At 46.0% G+C, this 25,585-nt stretch overlaps 1 protein-coding gene across 1 annotated transcript; it reads left to right on the top strand.

The window, feature by feature from the left end:
- The first annotated feature begins 998 nt into the window (after nt 1-998).
- Nucleotides 999-25,339, top strand: LOC101043903 (tumor necrosis factor receptor superfamily member 10D). Its single transcript, XM_010347730.2, has 9 exons — nt 999-1,257; nt 9,853-9,955; nt 14,996-15,109; nt 15,844-15,955; nt 17,319-17,575; nt 18,144-18,175; nt 18,596-18,778; nt 22,335-22,407; nt 22,640-25,339. Exons 1-9 carry the CDS (start codon nt 1,111-1,113, stop codon nt 22,705-22,707), a joined length of 1,089 nt encoding a protein of 362 aa, XP_010346032.3. The 5' UTR covers nt 999-1,110; the 3' UTR covers nt 22,708-25,339.
- Nucleotides 25,340-25,585: the final 246 nt, after the last annotated feature.

Here is a 25,585-nt window from a genome sequence, read left to right as displayed (position 1 = left end):
AAGTTGACTAATGCATGTGATCAGAAATGTGGCCAAAGATGTATTGTCAAATATTCAGAAATTCTTTGCCCTCTGCACACTGGTGATTGAGGATTTGGGGAGAGGGGCTGGTATTTGGGTGGAGCCCGACACTGGACTCTCACCTTTGCCATCTTGAGCACACAGGCCATCCTCTTCATCTTTGGAGGTGACTCACAGGATGTTTATTGCCTGTATGTTTTCTGGGGGAGGGGGGCTTTGGGCAGGGTCCAAATGTCAGGAGAAAGGGCACAGAGTCCCTTTCTCCTGACATTTGGAGTCACCTATAATGAAAGGTCACACAGAGAGAGCCCTACCTAGTGCTGGCTTGGAGGAAAAGAGAGGAAAATGGGAGAATAGAGCAAGAGGAAAAGCAAGGTCAAGTGTAAGAAGAGGAAAGGTGAGACTGGAGGATTGTGGAGGATTCAAGCCACAGCTCACAGCCCAGGGCTTCAAGTGAGGCTCAGGAGCTCATGGGCAGGGCAAGTGAGAAGCAGGGGGAGCCTGGAGCAGTAACCCCACCCCTACTGAGGGGTGCCAAGCCCTTGTCAGAGAAGCTTGGAGCTGGGTGGGAGCAGCAAGGGGGCTGAAGGCAGTGGCATGAGTGCAGCGGTAGCGAGGCGGCTGTGGGAGGAGGGAGTGGGATCAGCAGCTGAGTGGACCGAAGTGTTTAGGCCGGGAGGGAGATCAGGTTTTAGGAAGAGGAGAGGCAGGCGTCCCGGGGAGGGAGCAGGCTCAGGACAGGCCTCCAGTGCAGCCTCTGACCCTCACTACCCCGATTACAGCAGCTCAGTGGGAGGCGCCTCCCCTCCTTCCCCTTGTGCTGTCCAGCCTGGGAAGGATCCAGAATCAAACCGCAATCTCTGGGTTACCGCAGCGGCCACAATCAGCTGTCCCGGGACTGCGGGGAGTGACTACAAGTGACCACGCCCCAGGGGTGTAACGGTGCGCGCCACTCCCATCGCGCAGAGCAAGCGTGGGACGTTCTCCGCGGGCACGAGCTGCGGGGAGGATTTCCGGACAATTTGTGATTGATTTTGGGGCTTTTGACCCAAAGTTCGGGGGCGAAGAGCCTCCACCCTCCTCCTTCTCATGGAACTTCGTGGACAGAGCGTCCCGGCTGCCTCGACGGCTCCAGCAGGGTGCGTCCCAGGACCCAGGACGGCGTCTGGAGCCAGGCTGTGGCTGCGGGACCCCAGGACCCTTCAGTTAGTCTTCGTCGTCGCAGTTCTGCTGCCGGTGAGCGGGCCGGGACGGGGCCGGGGAAGAGCGGGAGGGGGACGAAGCGAAGATCCTGACCCTGGTCGCCTGCAGCTGGGCGTGCCCGGGCAGGACGAACACCTGTTGGAGTCGGGGGCAGAACTCGGTCTCGGGGCTGGGCTCGAGGGACCCTGCCGCGATGGAGGAGCAGAGCGCGGGGTCACCCCGGTTCTCAGGTGCGGTGAGAATCGAGTTCCAGAATCAGTGGAAGGAGGGAGTCAGTATGGAAACTTATGAATGAACCTCTGGAAGCCACAAAGCGGTTGCCTCTTTGGTTACTTAGTTAACAGTAACCCTATGTTTACATTGTTAAACACACTCGGAGATTGATTTGACACCCATTAAAAAAGCTTTCCAGGCCGGGCGCGGTGGCTCACGCCTGTAATCCTAGCACTTTGGGAGGCCGGGGTGGGTGGATCATTTGAGGTCAGGAGCTCAAGACCAGCCTGGTCATCATGGTGAAACCCCATCTTTAAAAAAAGTAAATTAATTAATTTTTTTTTTTTTTTTTGAGATGGAGTTTCGCTCTTGTTACCCAGGCTGGAGTGCAATGGCACGATCTCAGCTCGCCGCAACCTCCGCCTCCTGGGTTCAGGCAATTCTCCTGCCTCAGCCTCCTGAGTAAAAAAAAGTAAATTAATTTAAAAAAAAAAGAAAAAGAAAAGGCTTTCCAACGCTGTTTGTTTGTTTGTTTGTTTGTTTGTTTTTTCCTTTTTCAACTTTCATTTCCTCTGACCTGAAAATGTCAGGAAGGGTAGGAAGCTCTTAACCTTGCAGTCAGGGTCTTCCATTCTCACCCGTGTGTCCCCTCTGCCACTTACAGGTAGGACCTGGGGCTGACCCTTCCTTCAGTATAAACGGCGTAAAGTTCTCCTTGTGAGTTGACTTTGGAAACTGAGATTAGCAGTGGTGTGCACAATAAGGACATATTATAAATAAAATGGGCCGGGCGCAGTGGCTCACGCCTGCATTTCCAGCACTTTGGGAAGCCGAGGCAGGTGGATCACGAGGTCAGGAGTTAAAGACCAGCCTGCCCAAGATGGTGAAACCCCGTCTCTACTAAAAAATACAAAAATTGGCCGGGCATGGTGGCAGGTGCCTGTAATCTAAGATACTCGGGAGGCTAAGGCAAGGGAATCCCTTGAAACTGGTAGGCAGAGTTTGCTGTGAGCTGAGATGACGCCATTTACACTCCAGCCTGGGCGACTTCGAGACTGTGTCTCTAAATAAATAAATAAATAAATAAATAAATAAATAAATAAATAAAAGTTAAATACATAAATAGGGCAGGCGCAGTGGCTCACGCCTGTAATCCCAGCGTTTTGGGAGGCTGAGGCAGGTGGATCACCTGAGGTCAGGAGATCCACACCGACCTGGCCAACAGGGTGAAACCTTGTCTCTACCAAAAATACAAAAAATTAGCCAGTTGTGGTGGCATACGCCTGTAATCCCAGCTACATGGGAGGCTGAGGCAGGAGAATTACTTGAACCCAGGAGGTGGAGGTTGCAGTGAGCCAAGATTGTGCCATTTCCACTCTAGCCTGGGCAACAGACTGAAACTGTCTCAAAATAAATAAATAAATAAAATGTGCAGACTTCCAAAACTTTTCCAGAGTGATTGAGATTTTTGCCAACAGCCCTTTCTAAGGTTCCTTACAGGGAAAAAAAAAAAAAGGCAGGGGGAGGAGTGGGGCTATTTGCATGTTTGAATAAATTAATGCTAAATTCTGAAATGCAGTATCATTTTCACCTGTCAAAAATTACACAACTAACTTCTAAAATAGTTTATAGTGGGTGGACCTTCCTTGAAGGCAGCTGGAGGAATGGCTGTGTCAGGACAGTGGTCCTGAAGAGAGAATGTGTGGGTGACCTGTGTACACAGGTCAGCAGCCTGAATTTCACAGTTTGGGGAATATGAGCTCTCTATGTCCCAAAGGAGGCTTTAATCCCTCCATCAGTCTTGCCTTATTAAATGCATTTCAATGCACAATTGCTTTTAAAAATTTGGAGCGAACACAAATCACATTAGACGTTCTGTGGCAGTATTTACAGATTCATCTTCTTTTTAACAAGGTGTTGTATTTTACTGCTTGGGTGAGTCACAGTTTAATTCACTGTTGCCACCTAGGGGCAGCTGGTGAGATCCCATCCTGACTTTGCCTTTGCTGATTCCAACAGCATTGTTCTAAATAACCTTGTATTTATCATGTGTCCATGTGCACCAGCTTATTGGGCAACTCTTTAGAAGTAGAATTTTACTTCTACTTCTGTGGGATAAATGACTTCAGAAGTTTCTGTAGATGTTCACAAATTTTCCTCCAAAAGACCATTAAAGCCAGCTTACACCCACACCTGGTCTACAAACATGCCTGTGTCCCTACACCCTGGCTACCCTTAGCTTTCATTCTTTACTAGTCTAAGGAGTAAAACATGATGCATCACATTGTTATGCATTTTCATTCCTTCATGGTATTAGGGATTTTCAAGGATGCAGGAGTTTTTTGATACTGGCAGTGCATGACCTGGAGACCCCAGATGAGACAGCAGGGGAGGGCAGCAGGGAGACTGAATTCCCAGCTGTGCATTTGGGAAACCATGGTCAGCTGGGGCCAGTCCCTGTCACCTGCCGTGCCTGTGAATGGAGATAAGGTCTGTGGCCTCAGGCTGTCAGGATGACATCAGATGAACCTGGAGCTGAGCTCAGTTCCTGACCCCGGTTCTGGCTCTGTCAGTCTCTGGGTCAGGTCCTTCCACATCTCTTAGAGAGAGAGGGGTCATTCCTCTCTCTCTAAGTAGGAATCTGGAATCCTGGACTCTTAGGCTGTCAAGGACTCCTGGGATGGGAGGCTGGGACAGCCGGGCCCTGCCGTGCTTCCCTCCAGCTCTGTGACTCTGGTGTGGCCCCGGCTCCTGCTTGTAAAATGAAGAGGAGATAACATATCTTCAGCAGCCCTGTGTAAACCTCAGAGGGCTGTGTTTGCAGGTGTTGAAGGACAAATTGTATCCTCAGGGCTAGTGTCAGTCACTCTGGACTGGATCCTCAGGGCACGTGTCCTCCACCAGCAGAGGCTGCACCTGCTCCTACCTGCACCTCGGTACGGGCTCCCTGAGCTTGGGGCAGAAGCCTCTGAAGACTGGGGTGGAGCGCCATGGGGAGGGGCCATGGAGGAACAGAGGAGCCAGATTTCAAGTGAGGACAGCGATGGCACTGCAGGGCCACAGCCTGGTTCACCTGCCACGCTTCCAGTTCTCCTCCTGGGTTGCAGTTTGAAGACTGAGCAGGAAAAATCTCCATCCACATGGCCCCAGATGGCTGCTCACCCAGCCTTTACAGAGAGACCACAGTCCCAGTCCTGATCCTCTCTGTCTGTATCCAGGAGTGGCAGGACAGCGAAGCCCTAGCTTCCAGGTTGGAGCTGTGGGCAGCTGGTGTCCTGCTCCCAGCTAGAGACTGCACATCTTCATGTGGTGGATTTTCCCAGCGACACGGGGAGAGGAGGGCAGGTGGTTTTCTCTGTTTTACAAGTGGCAAAAATGAGATTCAGGAGCAATGTCTCTAGCATTTTGGGCCTCACCTCCTGTATAATAGCAACATATTTGTGCCTCTGCAGGGCTAGAGTTCTCTGAGCAGCTGCTTCTCGGTGCAGATCTCTGCCCTGCACTTGGCCCTCTGGGAGCTCCTGCGGTTCCTCAGCAGAGTCCACAGGCTCTCTGGGGTCCCCTCCCTGTGCCGCAGCCTGGAGCCTGTCCTCAGGCAGTGAGCTGAGGCCACCACTGAGCTCACTTTATGGGCTTAGGGGGGAAAGCGATTCACACAGGAAGTAGACAGTGAGCCCTTTACTCTGAGAACACCTGTGCCTGGAGTCTGCTGGAGCCAGGGAGGACAAACGAGTCCCATGTGAATCCTGTTCCCTGAAGCCCACAGTGTGGTGGGAGAGGTGGCAGCAGGAATCATATCACTAATAGGAAGTAGCATGATGGAGGCCTGAGGTCTCAGCACCCTTGCCTCCCCTCCTCCAGAGAAGCCATGCTGGAGGGAGGTGGCCCTGGTGCGAGGCCACAGGATGTGGTATTGTTGTATTGTTCGCCTGAGGATGTTGTTTGGTTATAGTCACCATTAAGGGTCCCAGAGGGAAGCCAGCCTCCTCTTTAAAGGCTGTTTTTGGCTGAGTCTGAGGATTAAATTGACATAAGACAGGTGCACAGGAGAAAAGCACATAGTTTTTTTGTTTTTTGAGATGGAGTCTTGGTCTGTTGCCCAGGCTGGAGAGCAGTGGGGCAATCATGGCTCACTGCAAACTCCACCTCCCAGGTTCAAGTGATTCTCCTGCTTCAGCCTCCCGAGTAGGTGGGATTACAGGTGCCTGCCACACGCCTGGCTAATATTAGTTTTTTTAGTGGAGATGGGGTTTCACGATGTTGGCCAGGCTGGTCTCGAACTCCTTAGCTTGGGTGATATGCCCGGCTTAGCCTCCCAAAATGCTGCAATTACATGCATTAGCCACCATGCCCAACCAACACACAGATTTATTTAATGCAAGTTTTACCTGGCACAGAAAAAGCAGTGACAGTCAGTTACCAAGTAACTTGTGAAGAAGCAAGTAACTATGTGGGAGGCTAAAAAGGTAAGAGTGGTTCTATTCTAACGAGGTCTGCACAGGACTCTCTTAGCCTTGATTCTCATCCTTAAAAGGAGGCTGTTCTCTGTTTCCCTGGGGGCTTTCATCTCCTGCTTTTAGGAAACAGGAAAGGGGTCAGAAGGATCTTCTTGCACGTGCTGTTTTTCAACAGCCTTTAATGCATAATAGTCAATGGGCCAGAGTGGGTAGGGTGCGATGGATCACACCTGTACTCCTGTCAAGGTGGGTGTGGATCCATTGAGGCCAGGATTTCAAGACCATCCTCGGAAATATAGTAGAACCCTGTCTAAAAAAGCACACACTTACACACACAGACACACACACAGACACACACAGACACACACGCACACAGAAAATCATGTTGTGAAAAAAATCCAAGCAGAATGCATACCATTTCATTCCTCTTCTTATTAAAGTGCAATTAATCTATTAGGACAAAAAGCAGAAGAATTATTGCTGGGGACATAGGAGTCCAGCAGAAGAGAGGATTACACTGAATAATGAAGAAACACTGCAGGGCGGTAGACATGTCATTATCTTCTCGCGGTGAAAGTTCCACAGTGTATACATACATCTCAATCTGCCAAATTACCTAATTCAAGAATGTCTACTTTGTTTCATATCCATTATACCTCAATCTATTTTTTAAAAAAATCTTAAATAGAATATAAGCACTTAAGTGTATACCGTATTCCCTATAGCTTTTGTGCATAGACCATAGAAATATGTATACGTAAAAAGTCAGTATACGATTAAAATGGGATTCTAAAAGGTAATTAATATTAAAATGTGCAGGGGAAAAGGAGCAAAAAAATTCGACTAGACATGGCTTAAATACGAAACGTACAGGTCTGTCTCAACTATATTGTTGCACTATCTGTAAATCCACTAGACAATACAGTTCAAAGTTAGAAATGGTTGGAAAGGCTGAAAAAACAAGGCTCAACCATATGTTGTCTGTACGGGAGGGGACTTGAAGACACAGATGCTGTACGTTGTAAGTAAATAGATGGAAAAAAGTACATCATGTAAAGTGTAAGGCCAGGAAAACTGCTGTGGCTGTGTCACAAAAGAGACCTTTGTAGTTAAAAAGGTGAATTCTTCAAGGAGTATAATAATAATCACAAATTATATATGCCTGGTAATACAGCTTAAAAACACATGATGCAAAAATGGAATGAAAAGGAGATTAAATTAGCCCTTTCTCTGCAATTGATAGAATGAGCTGATGAGAACACCGCCAGTTAACTGGCAAGTGATCTGAACACTGTCAACCACCTTGATATAACCGACATGTAAAGAGCAGGAGTAGAACATCCACTGAAGACTCTTTTTTTTTCTTTGCCTATGATACTTTTGCCAAGATAGACCAGGTTCTGGGCCATGATACATACGATATGATCTCTAAGCTTAATGACACTAAACAAAATCAGTAAGTATCCATAGAGAATTCTAAAATTTGGTTATTGAATAACACACTTCTAGAAAAAATCTATGGTTAAGAGAAATCAAAAGGGAAGGTAAAATATTTCAAAATAAATAATAAGGACAATGTAACATGAAAACTGGTGGAAGTGGCTAACAGTGCTGGGGTGAAATATCCAGCTTTCAGTGTTCCTGTGAAAGAATTGGGGGTTGGGGAGATGGGGATTACTACTGAAGGATATGCAGTTTCTTTTTGGAGTGATGAAAATATTCTGAGATTGATTCTAGTGATGATTGCATAGCTGTGAGTATATTAAAAACTACTGAAATGTAGACTTTAAATGGGTGAATTATATGAATAATCATAATATTTATGTGCATTGCATCTCATTAAACCATCAAAAAAAAAAAGAAAAAAAAAATAGAATCTATGGCCTGAAGATGTACATTAATCAATCGTAAAATACAAGTGTAAATTTAAACCAAACAGGCCAGGTGCAGTGGTTCACACCTGTTATCCCATCAGTTTGGGAGGCTGAGGTGGCGGATCATAAGGTGAAGAGATTGAGATCATGGCCAACATGGTAAAAACCCCTCTCTACTAAAAATACAAAAATTAGCTGGGTGTGGTGGCATGCTTGGGAAGCTGAGGCAGGAGAATCGGTTGAACCTGGGAGGTGAAGGTTGCAGTGAACTGAGATCATGCCACTGCACTCCCACTTGGTGACAGAGTGAGACTCTGTCTCAATAAAAAAATAAAAATAAAAAAAAAGATTAAGCCAAACATAAATTTTGGAAACATAAATGAAGGAACTAGAATACAAACCACAAAAAGAATTGAAAAAAATGGACTGTGTGTGGTGGCTTATGCCTGTAATTCTCTAATTCCAGTACTTTGGTACTTTGAGAGGTCTGGGCAGGCAAAACACTTGAGCTCAGGAGTTAGACCAGTCTGGACAGGCGAAACCCCAGCTGTACAAAATATACAAATATTACATAGCCATTGGGGCACACGGCTATCTGTGATCCCAGCCACTTGGGGGACTGAGGTGGGAGGACCACTTGAGCCTGGAAGGCAGAAAAGGCAGAGGTTGTAGTGAGCAGAGATTACCACACTGCACTCCAACCTGCATGACAGAGGGAGGCCTGGTATCAAAGAAATAATAAAAAAAAGAATTGACAAAATGAAAAGTTGGTCTTCAGAAAGGGGGAAAAAAAACCCCAACCTAATAACCACTTTGTTGGATGAGAGGGAGTAAGACTGTGAGAGCAGAGAAAGGAGACACAGACATTGGCTGAACCTAGAGGGAGACCAGCCCGAGAAGGAAGGATTTGGGAACGTGTGTTAGCTTCACTGTCAACTACTTGACCTGCCTTGATGTGGACCAACGCTATAGTTTGTCTTGTTTAGATCCAGGCAGTTGAACTGAGCCCAACATAAGTAGCTTTTATTGTAACCTTTTTGTTTTTGCTCAGGAGCAAAATTAGAGAAAATGTAATTAGATCTGTTTACAATTGAATCAATTTTATACTTTAAAAGACTCCCAAGTTAAAGAAAAGTTACAAAAAGTATACAAAAAAACCATTTGAATAATAGCTGTTGACATGATGAAGGCTATTATTGCTTAGTGTGTACTTTCTACAAACAAGGAAATTAACATCAATGCATTACCACTGTCTAATACGCAGACTGTATTCTGATTTCTCTAGTTGTCATTTATAACACAGAGATCATGGCCAGAATCCCTGAATTGCTGTTTCATCTTTTTCTGTGATACTTTGATATTTAGTGGGAACAGCTTGTCAAGGCCCGTTGTAAAGCAAAAATTAATTACTTAATGTTTGAGGCTATATCCTGACTTTCTTTAAGATTGTCTCTAACTGTCATTTGTAAAAATGTGTATGTTTATGTGTGTGTCTATGTGTGTGTTTGTATGTGTGAGAGACAGAGACAGAATTCACCCACTGGTCAATTAAACACTTGGTCAAACTAAATATATTAGATGGTATTTCTGCTGGAGGGGCTCACATGTAGTTTATTGTGATTATTATTCTTATAAAATCTTTTCTTGCTAACCACAGTGGTGTGTGCCTGTTATCCAAGTTACTTGGGAGACTGAGGCAGGAGGATCACTTGAGGCCAGAAGTTCCAGGTTGTAGTGGACTATGATCACACCTGTGAATAGCTGCTGTGTTCCACCCTGGGCAACATGGCAAGACTCTATCAAAAGGAAAACAGAAATAACTCTTCTTGCTCACATTTTCTGGGGTAAAGGTATTTTATGTTATAATATGAGGAAAGGATACAGAGGAGTTTTTCTTTATAGAAAATAGCTACCTTAACAGGCCAAGGGACAGACACACATATAAAAGAATGAAGGTTTGGAGCTGGAAAAAAGGTGTAAGCTCTGATGGCTTTTGTCACTTGGGGTGAAGGGAATGTGAGATGAAGCCTGGGAGAGGTGAGGTCTGGAAGCCACTCACGCCTGTCTATGTTTTGTCCCCACAGGGCCAAGTTGACTGTCCCAGCCCCCGGCAGGATCAAGTTCCCCAGCTGACAGTGGCCCCACAGCAACAGAGGCACAGCCTCAAGGAGGAGGAGTGTCCAGCAGGTACACTTTTATTTTTGAAAATCTGTTTATTTTATTTGACAGATAAACGTTGTATATATTTATGGTATACACTATGATGTTTTGAAAAAGTTATGTATTGTGGAATGCCTAAATCCAGCTAATTTACATACTTATCGTGTATTTGTGGTAAGAACACTTAAAATCTGCTCTTAGCAATTTTCAGCTGCACAGATCCAGAGCCCTGGGATAAGCCCTGTTTGCCCTTCTCATCTGTGGGTTCTGCATCTGAGGTTGCAACAAACCGTAGATCATAAATATACAGGAGAAAATAAAAATGATAATCCATCAATAAAAGGAGATAAAAGGCTATGCAGTATAGCACTTATTTACATAGCATATCTATTGTATTAGGTATTACAAGTAATCTAGAGATGGTTTAAAGCATATGTGCCTGGCTTATATGCAATACCATCCCAATTTATATCAGGGAGTTGAGTACGTGCAGAGTTTGCGCCATGGAATATATCCCCTGTGAGTAGAAGGAAGGAGTGTACAACACACTGTTTTAATAACTGTAGTCACCATGTCCCACAGACATCTCTTGAATTTCTCCCCCTGTCTAACTGAAATTTTGTATCCTTTGACCAACATCTCTTCAACCCACCATCCAACTCCAGCCCTGGTAATCACCATTCTACTCTCTACCTTGTTGAGATCAACTTTTTCAGATTCCACATGTGTGAGATGGTGAGGTGTTTGTCTTTGTGCCTGGCTTATTTCACTTAGCATAGTATCCTCCAGGTTCATCCATGCTGTCACAAATGACAGAACTTCCTTCTTTGTTAGGGCCAAATAGTATTTCATTGTGTCTGCATACTACATTTTCTATATTTTTTCAAACATCGATGGACACTTAGGTTGATTCCTTGTCTTGACCATTGTAAATAATGCTCCAGTACACATGGGAGAGAAGATGTCTCTTCAACATACTGATGTCATTTCCTTTGGATGTACACCCAATAGTGGGGTTGCTAGGTCATACAGTTGTTCTGTTTTTCTTTTTCTCAGGAACCTCCATCCTGTTTTCCATAATGGCTGTACTAATTTACATTCCCACCGACAGTGTACTAGCGTTCCTTTTCCTCCCCATCATCATCATCAACACTTGTTATCTTTTGTCTTTTTGATAGTAGCCATTCTTACAGGTGTGAAGTGATATTTCACTGTGTTTTGATTTCCATTTCCCTGGTGATTAGTGATGTTGAGCATGTTTTTCATGTATCTGTTGGCTGCTTCAATGTCTCCTTTTGAGAAGGGTCTATTCAGGCCCCTTGCCCATATATCCATCTTAATTGGATTATTTGATTGCCTGCTGTTGAGTTGTTTGAGTTCCTGTGTATTTGGATATTAACAAAAATCTTGGATCTTTTGGCTATTGATCTCTCATCCTGTAGTTGTTTCTTCACTGTCTTCATTGTTTCCTTTGTTGTGCATGATCTGTTTAGTCTGATGTAATCTCATCTATTTCAGCTTTTGTTGCCTGTGGTTTTGGGTTCATAGACAGGAAATCATTGCCCAGACCAACATCATGAAGGTTTTCCCCTATATCTTCTCCTAGTAGTTTAACAATTTCAGAGCTTATGTTTAATCTTTAGTCCATTTTGAATTAATTTTTACATATGATATGAGATAAGGGTCTTACTTCATTCTTCTGTATGTTAACGTCTACTTTTCTCACATCATATATTGAAGAGACTGTCCTTTCCCATTTGTGTCGTTGGTATCTTTGTTATAATCAGTAGACTGTAAATGCATTGATTTGCATCTGGGTTCACGATTTTCATTCCATCAGTTTATTTATCTTTGTTTATGCCATGACCATTCAGTTTTGATTACTATACCTTTGCAATATATTTTAAAATCAAGTAGTATAATGCCTTCATCTTTGTTCTTTGTTTGTTTAGCTTAAGACTACTTAAGCTATTTGAGGTCTTTTTTGTTTCCATACAAATTTTAGAATTATTTTCTCCATTTTGGTGAAAAATGTCTTTGGAATTTTAATAGGCATTGCAATGAATTATAGATCACTTTGGGTGTGTGGATGATTAAACAACATTGAGTTTTCTAATCCATGAACATGTACTGTCCATTTATTTGTGTCACTTTCCATTTTTCATCAATGTTTTACATTTTTTAAATCTTTCACCACTGTCATAAATTTATATAAGAGTTCCTGCCTTGACATCTATTTTTAGGCCCAATGTAAGTTGTTTAAAACCCGATCATACCACAGCATCTTTTACCCAATTAATAATTCCTTTCCCTGTTTAATTGGTTTTTGATACAGCAGTTTGTTCTTTATCTCCCTGACCCAAAACCCAACACATCCCACGGCAGCATAATGCATATATTGTTTTGCTTCACAGTAACCATCAGTGCTGTTGGCTTTCTTCCCTCTTTTTCATTCTTTATTTTCTTTTTCTTCCTGAGTGTGACTTCGTAATTTCAAATGATCTGTTTTCAAGCTCCCTGATACTTTCTCCTGCTTAGTCAGCTCCGCTGTTGATGTTATCTGTGGGATTTTTTAGTTCAGATATTCTGTTGTTGAATTTTAGAATTTCTGCTTGGTTCTTTAGTACAGTGTCTGTGTATATATGAAACTTCTCATTTTGCTCATAAATTGTTTTTCCGACTTCACGTAGTTGTCTATCTGTATTCTCTGGTAGCTGACTGAGCTTCTTTAACATGCATATTTTTGATTCTTTGTCAGGCTTTTGTAAACCTCTATTAGTTTAGGGTAGTTACCTGTGCTTTATTTTGTTTCTTTGGTGCTGTCATGGTTCCCTGATGGCTCAGCAGCCTGTGGCAATGTGTTGGAATGTGTGCTTTGAAGCAGCAGGGACTTATTCCAGTCTTTATAGACTGGCTTTGTCATGGAATGCCCTTCACCAGGCAGCCTGTTCACAGATTCTGGGCAAGCCATGTGGTGTGGTTCAAGGGTGGTCAGAGGCTGTATCCAGAGAGGTGACTTGAGGCCTGTGTCCATGGGTGCTGATCTGGCACTGGAGTGGGCCTTGAACTTAAGTTTGCAGATGTCAGCCAGGTGCTGTGATGGGTTTCATTCCTAGGTCCACAGGGAAGGGCCTGGAGCGTGAGTGCATGGGGACTGATGTGGCACTAGGGCAGACCTGGAAGCTGAGTCTGTGGAGGTGGACCAGGATCCTATGTCTGTAATGCTAGCCCAAAGGCACAATCTAAGACTGATAGCTCACCCTGATCATGCCCTTATCTCTGTGTCCCTCCAGACTTTTGTTTCCTGCACTTTCTGTTTCTTTATTCCATAGGGATAGGTTGGATGATTTCTGTGAGTCAGGTACCATGCTCATGGGGGCTATAAGAGGCCCTGCCCTCGGCCAGGTGCTGTGGCTCCTGCCTGTAATCCAGCACTTTGGGAGGCCAAGGTGGGCTGACCATGAGATCAAGAGATCAAGATGATCCTAGATAACACAGTAAAACCCTGTCTCTACTAAAAATACAAAATATTAGCTGGGTGTAGTGGCATGTGCTTGTAGTCTCAGCTACTTGGGAAGCAGAGGCAGGACAATTGCTTTAACCCGGGAGGCAGAGGTTGCAGTGAGCTGAGATCGCACCACTGCACTTCACCCTGGGTGACAGAGCCAGACCTTGTCTCAAACAACAACAACAACAACAACAACAACAACAACAACAACAACAGAAATAAAACGAGGCCCTGCCCTTAAGGAAACTTTTTTTTCTGGGGTAGTATCGTGACACACAGATTAATATAACAATCAGAAATTCCTGATAGGAACCATGAATAATAATTAAGTGATGGGTGAGACAGAGATGAGGTTGGTGGGGCCTCTCAGGGATGATGATGTTGGTCAATATCCAAAGTTGGACAGGGCTAGCTTTACAGAGAGCCGGAAACAGTGCTCCTGAGCAGCCTCCCCAGGAATGAGGCCCAGGGTGCAGGGGCGGGGGGAAACTGAGCAAAGACAGGGCCACTATAGTGAGTGGACTGCAGACAGGTCAGGTGGGCAGCATGGGCAGATCACATGTAGAAGAGGTTGGATTTTATTTTATTTTATTTAAAAAAAAGTATACTGGGGGTGGCACGGTGGCTCATGCCTGTAATTCCAGCACTTTGGGAAGCCAAGGTTTGTGGCTCACCTGAGGTCAGGAGTTCGAGACCAGCCTGGCCAGTATGATGAAACACTGTCTCTAGTAACAATACAAAAAGGTAGCCAGGTGTAGTGGTGGGTGCCTGTAATCTCAGCTACTCGGGAGGCTGAGGCAGAAAAATTGCTTGAACCTGAGAGGCAGAGATTGCAGTGAGCTGAAATTGTGCCACTGCACTCCAGTCTCAGCAACAAAAATCAAACTTTGTCTTAAAAAAAAGTAAAATACAAGCCGGGCGCGGTGGCTCAAGCCTGTAATCCCAGCACTTTGGGAGGCCAAGGCGGGTGGATCACGAGGTCAAGAGATCGAGACCATCCTGGTCAACATGGTGAAACCCCGTCTCTACTAAAAATACAAAAAAAATTAGCTGGGCGTGGTGGCGCGTGCCTGTAATCCCAGCTACTCAGGAGGCTGAGGCAGGAGAATTGCCTGAACCCAGGAGGCGGAGGTTGCGGTGAGCCGAGATCGCGCCATTGCACTCCAGCCTGGGTAACAAGAGTGAAACTCCGTCTCAAAAAAAAAAAAAAAAAAAAAAGTAAAATACTTCAAAGATTTATATTGATTACATATTGAAGGGTAGTGTTTTGGATATTTTAGGTTCAGAATAGATTGTTAAAATTAACTTGACCTCATTCTTTTTACTATTTTAATATGGTTCTCATGGAATTTGAATTTCGTATGTGGTTTGTATTATTTCTTTCAGCAATGCCAGTCAAAGGTATGTAATAGATGCAGAATTAATGAGAAGACCAAGCCTGGAGGAGTGGATTTCCTTGTCTGGATTCCACGGAGGGCAAGAAGAGGAGTTTCCCAGCCACTGTCAGCCTCTGGGAATTCTGTGGCAACTCATTCATTGGCTTTTCTCTCCCTTCCCAGGATCTCATAGATCAGAATATACTGGATCCTGTATCGGGTGCACAGAGGGTGTGGATTATACCAATGTCTCCAACAATTTGCCTTCTTGCCTCCCATGTACAATTTGTAAATCAGGTACAGAATGTGTGGACCCCTTGCCCAGAGGTGGTGTGCGGAGTGATGAGGTGGGAGTTGTAGCCGATGTGAGTCAGAGAACCAAGTTCCAGTCCAGCTTGGTGTTCATCATACCCTGTTCCATGATTATGACTTTGGTTGACTAAAAGAAAAAAAGAAATCTTTTTTTATAATACATGCTACTTGGCTGGGAAATCTAAACTACTGGCTGCAAGGGGGTGGGGTCATGATTACAGCACAGAAAAGTCCTCGCCGAGTGGACAGGACTGGGTGTCAGTGTTGGCATGGATCTTCTCCGGGGCCAGGCTCTCTCCCCGGACTCTGGGCTCCTGGCAGGTGCTGGGCCTCACTCAGCCTTCAGGTTCTCAGGCCCCTCCCTCTTCCCCAGCAAGGGCAGGCTTTGGGGAACTCACCCAAGGGCTCCTCTCCTTGCAGAGTCCCTCAGGTGATGCCCCTGTGCTTCCCTTGCTACTGACCATGTAATTTAAACGATGTGTTTCCCCTAATCTGATGTAATAATTAATGAATCTTGTTCCTTTTGCATGACCCTGAGTACTGGTGACAGCTGAAGGGTGGGTGTCCTGTATGAGCCCCGAGTGTGCTGGTGCAGAACCGGCCCTCAGAACTCCTTGGCAAGCTGAGTTGAGCAGAGTGGGAGGGGGTTAGGATGGTGAGGAAGGGTCAAGGGACATGTCAGGGAAACTCATTGCCAAAACCTTGTGCTCTGTCATCAGATGAAGAAGAGCTAAGTCCCTGCGCCACAACCAGAGACACAGAGTGTCGGTGCAAGCCAGGAACTTTCCGGAATGACAATTCCACTGAGATGTGCCGGAAGTGCCACACCAGGTGAGACAGTAGCCAAGGGGCCCTGATAGCTTTCAGGAACCCGAGAAGACCCAAGTGACTTGGTACCCCTTTCTCTCCCCTGACACCATGGAGCCTCCAGCCCCATGAGGCATCCCTGAGCTTATGGGGTCTCCTGAGCCTGTGGTGGCCCCTCCTGGTCCATGTGCCTGTCCCCACCGCTGCCCCCTACAGCAGCCCCTTCCCACTCCTCCCCAGCACAAGTCCCTTTGCCCAGGCCGGATTGCCTGGGCACAAGAGGCAAATTTCTAGGTCCCTTGATACTTTTCAGGGGACCTAGGAAATGTGATTTCCCTTTGAAATCAGAAGAAGACACTTAAATCCAGCCTGGTTTGTATTTGTCCTTATTCCAAGTTGGTTTAAAAGAATGTAATTTTTAGCATTTTCTATGCAGACAGGGACCCATAAAGACAAAAGTGTCCCCAGCCCATGAAAGTCATAGTAAGGCCATGGGTGGAGCTCTCTTAAGTTCCCATGAGGAGCTGAACCCACCCAGCCGGTCTTGCCCCTGGCCCCTGATTTGTCAGTAAGTCCTTCTTTTTCCTGTTCGGGTTTTTGGTTTGTGTTTTTTTTTTTTTTGACAGAATTTCACTCTTGTTACCCAGGCTGGAGTGCAATGGCGCGATCTAGGCTCACCACAACCTCCGCCTCCTGGGTTCAGGCAATTCTCCTGCCTCAGTCTCCTGAGTAGCTGGGATTACAGGCACGCGCCACCATGCCCAGCTAATTTTTTGTATTTTTAGTAGAGACGGGGTTTCACTATGTTGACCAGGATGGTCTCGATCTCTTGACCTCATGATCCACCCGCCTCGGCCTCCCAAAGTGCTGGGATTACAGGCTTGAGCCACCGCGCCCGGCCTCCCGTTCGGGTTTTAAGGGCTAAGAGTGATTTGCTCTTCTCTGGCCCTCCAGTGTTTGCTGTGACTGGGAGGAACCAGCAGACAGGGAGGGGTGAGGGCTCACTTGTATTGTGGGTTAACTGGAGGATGGGGTTCAGCTGGTGGGCACATGGGCTTGTGATTTTCCCCTGGAGTGTGGCTCCTCCTAACGCAGGCCTCCCCTGCAGCCCAGGGAAGCTCAGTGTGTGCCCAGCACAGAAGGCTCCTGGAGCTGCAGCTCTGACCCCAGCAGGGAGGCCGAGGGGCTGAAGTGCGCATGCTCAGACTCTTCCCCAGCCTCAACCAGGGAGCACAGAGCGGGCCCTGCAGATGTGAGGAGCCTGTCCTTCCCCTGTCCTTCCCCTGATGCCTTCTCAGGGATATTGGGCAGGGAGGGTGACTCCTCTTTCATCCCACCTGGCCAGCTTCCCCTCAAAAGTCGCCTCTCCCTCCCTGTGTGTACCCAGGTGCCCCAGAGGGATGGTCAAGGTCAGGGATTGTACATGCTGGAGTGACATCAAGTGCGTTGATGAATCAGCTGCCAGTTCCACTGGGAAACCCCCAGCTGCGGAGGAGACAGTGACCTCCAGCCCAGGGACTCCTGCCTCTGTGTTTTACATCCTACAGATTGTCATAGGGGTCATATCGTTTGTGTCTGTGGTTGCATTTGTTTACATTTTATTTTGGAAGAAACTCACTTCTTTCCCGAAACTCATCTGCTCAGGTAGGTGCTGGCTGAGGGCGGGGCACTGGGCACTCTCTGCCCTGCCCTCTCCCACCCTGTTCCCACAGACAGGAATGCCTTTCCCTGCCCCTAGTCTAAGTGTCTCCAGCCTGGTTCCATCTTCCTCCTTGTGATCACCTCATCCCCACATTCTTTACACCCCCCAGGACCCTGGTCTCATCAGTTCTCTCCCAGGGTTGGGGGTCCCCTCATCTCCCAGCCAAGTCCAGGAGGGCAGGGCCAGTTCTTCCCATGTTCAGGCCCAGCCAGGCAGGGGGCAGTCAGCTTCTCAACTAGGTGACAAGGGTCAGGATGAGAAGTGGTCAGGGAATTTATTCAGCCTTCATCAGAGCAGAAAACAGATTTTCCACGTTTGTTTTTATGCTAATTCCCCTTCTATTCCACTACCTCAGGGTGTCCCTGAATTGCAAGGTCCTATTTCTGCCCTAGGCCCAGGGCTCCTTGTCCGGTGTCCAGCCCCCAGCCTGCCCCTGCCCCCTACTGTCCTCTGGGAGGGAGGTACTGCATGGCCCCTGCCCGCATGCTAAGGAGACTCCTTCTCTTCCAGGTGGTGGAGGGGACTCTGAAAGTGTTCACAGAGTAAGTTGGTTTCTCTAGAAACTGGGGGATCAGGGGTTCAGGAACAGCTTCCCCTCCACTGCAGGGCCCGGGTGGGCACAATCCCTTGTCCTCATGTTGGCCCTGACTCTCTGACATGGCCTGGGGGTTCTGGGCTGACTGTGGGGGACACATGGTTATTCTGAGATCCACAAAGACCGGTGGGTCATGCTGCAGCCCTGTCCTTCCTGCAGACTGGGTGGCACCCTCACCCACAGCCTGCACCCTGGGGATGGGGTGACCACTTGCCCTGCCTCAGCAGTAGGTCCTGAATGTGCCGAGTCACAGCTGCCTTAGGTGACCTCATTGGAAGGGGTTGGGGATGGCAGGTCTAGCTGTGGACTGGGGACCCTGAACCTGAACCCTAGGTGTGAACTTATGTGGGTGGTTTGCCTTCCCAAGGTCTTTTTCTGGCGTTTATGTCCCTCACGAGGTCCTGGGGCTAAGGACAGTGCCTACAATGAGACCCTGAGTAATAGAGACTCACAGCCCGCCCACGTCCCTGAGCAGGAAATCGAAGGTCAGGAGCTGAGAGAGTCAGCAGGTGTGACTATGCAGTCGCCAGAGGAGCCACAGCATCTGCTGGTGAGTTGAGGATGGACTGTACCATGCCTGGCCTGCTGCCTGCACAGGACTTTGTAGGCAGTGGGAGAGGGCAGTGCCCCTGCTCTCCTGGCCCAGGTAGTGGGCATAGTACTAGTAGTGTCCAGTGTCTGTTATTGCCATCTTTATGTTCATGAGTACCTGATGTTCTGCTCCCTCTTATAAGTGACAACATGCAGTATTTGGTTTTGCATTCCCATATTAATTCGCTTGGGATGATGACCTCCAGCTCCATCCATTTGGCTGCAAACAACAGGATTTTATTCCTTTTTATGGCTGTGTAGTATTCCATGGTGTATATATACCACATTTTCTTTATCCAGTACACTGCTGATGGGAACCTAGGTTGAATCCATGTCATTGCTATGACAGATAGTGTCGTCTTTGGTAGAATGATTTGTTTTGTGTTCTGTAATATATGGTGGGTTTGCGGGGTTAAATAGTAGTTGCTTTAAAATTCTTTGAGAAATCTCCAAACTCCTTTCCACAGTGGCTAAACTAATTTACATTCCCACCAGAAGTATAAAAATGTTCCTTTTTCTTCATAGCCTCGCCAACATTTGTTGTTACTGGCTTTTTAATAATCGCCATCCTGACTATGTGAGATGGTATCTCATGGTAGTTTTGATTTGCATTTCTCTGATAATTCATGATGATGAGCATCTTTTCATGTCTGTTGGCAACTTGTATGGCTTCTTTTAAAGACATACAAATTATGTCTTTTGCCCATTTTTAATTGGGTTGCTTTTTGTGTGTTTAATTAAGTTGCATGTAATTCATGAATATTAGGCCCTTGTCAGATGCATCATTTGCAAATACTTTCTCCCATTCTGTAGGTTGTCTGTTTACTCTATTGATATTTTCTTCTTGCTTGCTCTCTCTCTCTCTCTCTCTCTCTCTCTCTCTCTCTCTCTCGTGCTCGCTCGCTCTCTCTTTCTTTTTTCTTTCTTTTTGGAGATGGAGTCTCTCTCTGTCACCAAGCTGAAGTGCAGTGGCATAATCTTGGCTTACTGAAACTACTGCTTCCTGAGTTCAAGTGATTCTCCTGCCTCAGCCTCCCAAGTAGATAGGACTACATGCACGCCACCACGTCCAGCTAAGTTTTATATTTTCAGTAGAGATGAAGTTTCACTGTGTTGGCCAGGATGATCTCGATCCCTTGACCTTGTGATCTGCCCACCTTGGCCTCCCAAACTGTTGGGATTACAATTGCAAGCCACCATGCCTGACTCTTTGTTTTTTGTTTGTTTGTTTTTTTTTTTTTTTTCATTTTTATTTTTTGATACAGGGTCTTCCTTGTAACCCAGGCTGGGGTGTAGTAGCATGATCTAGGCTCACTGCAACTTCTACCTCCCAGGTTCAAGTGGTTCTCCTGCCTCAGCCTCCGTGGAAATTAGGATTGCAGGCATGCACCACCATGCCCGGCTAATTTTTATAATTTTAGTGAGATGGGGTTTCATTATGTTGGCCATGCTGGTCTCGAACTCCTGACCTCAGGTGGTTTGCCTGCCTCGGCCTCCCAAAGTGCTGGCATTATAGGTGTGAGCCACCATGCCCAGCCTGTTGATAGTTGATTTTTGGTGATAGTTTCTTTTGCTGTGCAGAAGGTCTTTAGTTTAATTACATCTCACTTGACAATTTTTGGTTTTGATGCATTGCTTTTGAAGACTTAATCATAAATTCTTTGCCATGGCTGATGTCCAGAAGAGTGTGTTCTATCTTTTCTGCTAGGATTCTTATAGTTCGTGGTCTTACTTTTAAACCTTTAATCCACCTTGAGTTAATTTGTGTATATGATGAAAAGTAGGAGTGTAGTTTTCATTCTTCTGCATATGGCTAGACAAATATCCCAGCATTATCTGTTGAATAGGGAGTTGTACTAGTCCATTTTCATACTGCTATGAAGAAATACCCAAGACTGGGTAATTTATAAAGAAAAAGAGGTTTAATGGACTCAGTTTTACATGGCTGGGAAGCCTCACAATTGAAAGATGAACGATGAGCAAAAGCACATCTTAGATGGCGGCAGGCAAGAGAGCATGTGCAAGGGAACTGCTCTGTATAACACTATCAGACCTTGTGAGTCATATTCACTTTCACAAGAACAGGACATGAAGAACTCTTCTGTGTGATTCAATTACTTCCCACATTTTTTCAATTCACTTTCAGATTAAAAATTAATCTAGATGCCAGGCGCAGTGGCTCATGCCTTTAATCACAGCACTTTGGGATACCCAGGCGGGTGGATCATGAGGTCAGGAGATCAAGGCCATCCTGGCTAACTGGGTGAAACCCCATCTCTACTAAAAATACAAGAAATTAGATGGGCATGGTGGCACATGACTGTAGGCCCAGCTACTTTGGAGGTTGACAGAGGAGAATCTCATGAGCCTAGGAGACGGAGGTTACGGTGAGCTGCGATCGTGCCACTGCACTCCAGCCTGGGCAACAGAGTGAGACTCCATCTCAAAAAAAATAATAATAATAACTTATAAATGTTCTGTATTTCCTTATTAAAGAAGATAGAATTGGTAGTCAAGCATTTTGCTGTAACTGGTTTGGGATTCATGTTCCTCTTCAAATAAGTTATTCCTGTTTCTTCTCATGGCTGTTGAGATTTTTTGTATCTATTATGCGTTGGACAGCCCTGTCATTCTATTAGAAACTTGTTGCATCTGCTATGTTTTTTTATATTTTGATATTGTAGTTTCATTCTTAGCGATTTTAAATGACATTGAAAATAATGATTATTGTGTCTGCCCCCTTCCAAGAGTCTTGCCTCATTTTTGCTTCCCATCTTGTTGCCTAACCAGACCTTTCAGAACAATGTTCAGCCGTGCTTAGGGAGGCAGGTGTTCGGGTCTTGATTTGATTTCTGGGGAAGGCCCCCAAAGTGTCACCCTTAGGAATGGTGTTCACTTTTGGTTTCATATAGAAATCCTCCTCAACAGGAATACAGCCTCCTATTCTAAAAGGTTTAGGAAAAAATCAGAATTGGTGTTTTTTACCAAACGTCTTTCCAGCCTCCATAGAGACTGTTTTATTTAATTACCCTATTGATATGGTACAGTATTAATGATCCAAGATCATTTACAGTCTTGGAATAAATCATCTTATTAGGTTTTCCTGGGTACCCTCATATACAGTCTTCTGCCGAGACTTCTGCTGGTAAAAATTCTGTAAGGAAGTGATCATCTCCTGTGAAGGTGGGTGGGAATTATTTAGATGGGGCAGAAGGGGAGTTTTGGGGTGGTGGGAATGTTCTGTGTCTTGATCGGGGGATGATTATACCAGTGTATACAGTAGTCAGAGCTAGGGAGAACACTTACACAGTGAGCATTTACTGCATGTCATTTATGTCTCAACGAGCCACTGTCACATAGAACCTGAGAGCTATGCAGAACTAGAGGGTTATCTCCATCTCCATGGAGACCCGCGAGGGGAGGTGCTGCAGGTGTCAGGGCTGGCTGGGGGTCGGGGTCAGTACTGGACTGCAGGACTCCTGACTGATCACAGCCTTCCCCACTGTGTGTTACAGGGACAGGCAGAAGCCGAAGGGTGTCAGAGGAGGAGTCTGCAGGTTCCAGTGAATGATGCTGACCCTACTGAGAGTAAGTATTTTGTGCCTGGAGGTGCAACAGGAGGGCAGGAAATAGGGACAGTGTCCTACCTGCTGTCCCCATAGCTGAGAGGCCTCTTCTGGAGCATTCAGTGCTGAAAGTGCGGGGTCCCACGTTGATATTCACTTTCACAAGAACAGGACAGGAAGATCCTGTCCTGTTGATCCTGGGCTGATTGTCCCTGGAGCATCAAGACCCTCAATCTCTTCTCCTCTCTTCTTAGTCAACGTCTTGCTGGATGCCTTGGTGACACCGGAAGAAGGACGTGCAAAGGAAATAATTCAGGACTAACTGGTGCGCGCCAAAAAACTTCTTGATGAAGAAGGTGACGCAGGCTCTGCTACGTTCTGCCTGTGAAAGAATCTCTTCAGGAAACCAGAGCTTCTCTGGTTTACCTTTTCTCTTAAAAAGGGAAGAAGCCTGGAAGAGACAGTCGAGTGCTTGACCCATGCCTCAGCAAACTCTACTGTCTAATATGGTGCAGCTTACCTGAGGTCTTACCACTTTGTCAATGCACTTGTAGTAATTTTTTTTTTTTTTGAGACAGAGTTTCACTCTTGTTACCCAGGCTGGAGTGCAATGGCGCGATCTCGGCTCACCGCAACCTCCGCCTCCTGGGTTCAGGCAATTCTCCTGCCTCAGCCTCCTGAGTAGCTGGGATTACAGGCACGTGCCACCATGCCCAGCTAATTTTTTGAATTTTTAGTAGAGATGGGGTTTCACCATGTTGACCAGGATGGTCTCGATCTCTTGACCTCGTGATCCACCCGCCTTGGCCTCCCAAAGTGCTGGGATTACAGGCTTGAGCCACCGCGCCTGGCCAGTAATTTTTATAAAATATTGTGTGTGATAAGCAAACTGCAGACATTTATATAAGATTCTTTGGGGCACAGAGTTATATGATTGTGTATTAAGGGCAGTTTTAGGCCAGGTGCATTGGCTCACACCTATAATCCTATCACTTTGGGAGGCTGAGGCAGGTGAATTACTTGAGCTCAGGAGTTTGAGACTAGCCTGGGCAACATGGTGAAACTCTGTCTCAAAAGAAAAAAGTGGTTTTAGGATGTCATTACTTTCAGTTCTTCATCCTGAGACAAGTCTTTTTTCCTATTTCTTATATTGTAAGCTCCATCCCTGCTGGTGTGTGCATTAATTACATCTAGCTACAGATGCTGCACAGCCACGATGGTTTGCCTTACAATTTTTTAACTTTAGAACTGGATGATCTGGCTATTACCTGCATTTTCAGTTTAGGATATTTTTGACTTAATGATGAGATTATCAAGACAAAGCCCCATGCTAAGTCATGAGCATATGGACTTAAGAGGGTTTGACTTAGAGTTTTGAGCTTTAAGATAGGATTATTGGGGCTTATCTTCCTGAAGTAGAGAAACATTTCTATTGCTTAGTGTTTATATCATGTACATCTTTCATTTTCTGATTTTTTTATAATGACATAAGCATGAAAAAACTCTAAGAAATACACTTATTAGGCTGTTTACCTGGGTTGCCTGGATGCAAACCAGTAGTCAAAAACGACTGGAAATGTAAGTAGCAATGGAGGGAGAAATCCTCCCTCTGTGGGAGGCAGTGACTGCGTTCCATATCTCATCCCACGCCCTGTGACTGGACCAGGGTTTGATGGCCAGCAGCTTCTCAAAGGGCCAGCCTGTCTTACTTGATAATTTTAGAGGTATATAGCGGTATTTATTTATAAATGTTTTTTAAACATGTATTTATTTATAAGTAGATGTTTACATATGCCCAGGATTTTGGAGAGTGTGGGATCTATGGGAAGCCATGTGTCTGGTCGGTCCTGCTGGGACAGGCACGAGACTGCATCTTCCTATTGTCCACAGCAGATAAGGACAGTAAGATCCGAGACTGTGAGTAGCTTCTCTGTCAAGTGCCCTTACAGCTGAACATGAGTGAATCTTGGGCGTCCTTTGGGCTCAGAGCAGAGCGGGTATTTATCTGCCCCAGCATCTTTCATGGCATCAAGGGGGAAGTGTGGATGGTACTTGGGAATGGTGGGAAATGGTTGCTGACTCAGGAGTGGATGGCCCCTCTTGCTTCTGGTGCTCTGTGACCCTGAGCCCCTGAGCAGCATTTTAGGGTACAGATTCCCATTTGAGGTGCTTGGCCCCTCTATAAGCATCTGACTCAACTCAGAAATACCAATTCTTAAACACTGTGACAACAGGACCTAGAATGGCTGATGCATTAATGCTTTGTTCTTGTGTCACATTCTACAATTTTACCTAAAGGCCTCAGTCATCATTTTAGCCTCTTTCCAGCAAACTCTTCTCTACAGTAGTCCAGTCGTGGTAGGATAATTTACAGTTGTAGTCATTCTAGGAGTTTCCATGCTTTCCGTCTCAAGGCATTGCGTGTTGTCTTGTTCCTGCTCCGGGACTGGTTGGCTGGGACAGTAGAATTCCCTGCAGATTGCAGCACATTGACAGTGTTGTGTCCCTTGATCTTCGGGAGGGGGCGGCCTTTCTGCTCTTGGCACTTCCATCCTCTCCCACTTCCATCTGGCGTCCCACGCTTCGTCCCCTGCACTTCTGGAAGGCACAGGGTGCTGCTGCCCCCTGGTCTTTGCCTTTCCTAGGCCTTCGGTGCAGGACGCTCGGCCTCAGAGCTCAGACGGAGCCAGTCTGGTCCCGGCTCCCTTGTCCCTTGTGCAGAGGCCTTCCTTGAAGATGCATCTAGAATATCAGCCTTATCAGTGTTGGTTAAGCTTATTTTTGTAAAGTAAGCTTCCTGACAACATGAAATTGTTGGGAGTTTTTAGTGTTAATTGGTTTGTTTTGGTTTTGCTTTATACCCAGGCCAGATAGCACATAACACCTGGTTATATATGCAGAGCTCGTATGTTCATGAATCTTGTCCAAAATAAACCTGAAAGCTTATATAAAAAGAGGTGCGGTGCTTGTTTATTTCCATCCTTCCCTCCTCCTGTGAAACAGCTTTGAGTGACAGGAGGCCAGGGTTTCATTCCTGCTGGGACTCCTTACTTGTCCCCTCTTTGCCTTCAGGCTTGGCCTGCCTGGTGAGGGTTGGGGGGTGGGGTATGCGGGGGTGGGTTGGGGGAGGTTCCTGCCCATGACTCCTTGGATTTTAAAGTGTCAGGTTCTCACACCTCCTCCCCGTCTCTCTCCTGTCT

The sequence above is a fragment of the Saimiri boliviensis genome, chromosome 13 (assembly GCF_048565385.1).
Source record: "Saimiri boliviensis isolate mSaiBol1 chromosome 13, mSaiBol1.pri, whole genome shotgun sequence".
NCBI classification, from domain to species: domain Eukaryota; kingdom Metazoa; phylum Chordata; class Mammalia; order Primates; family Cebidae; genus Saimiri; species Saimiri boliviensis.
This window is presented reverse-complemented; position numbering and strand designations above follow the sequence as displayed.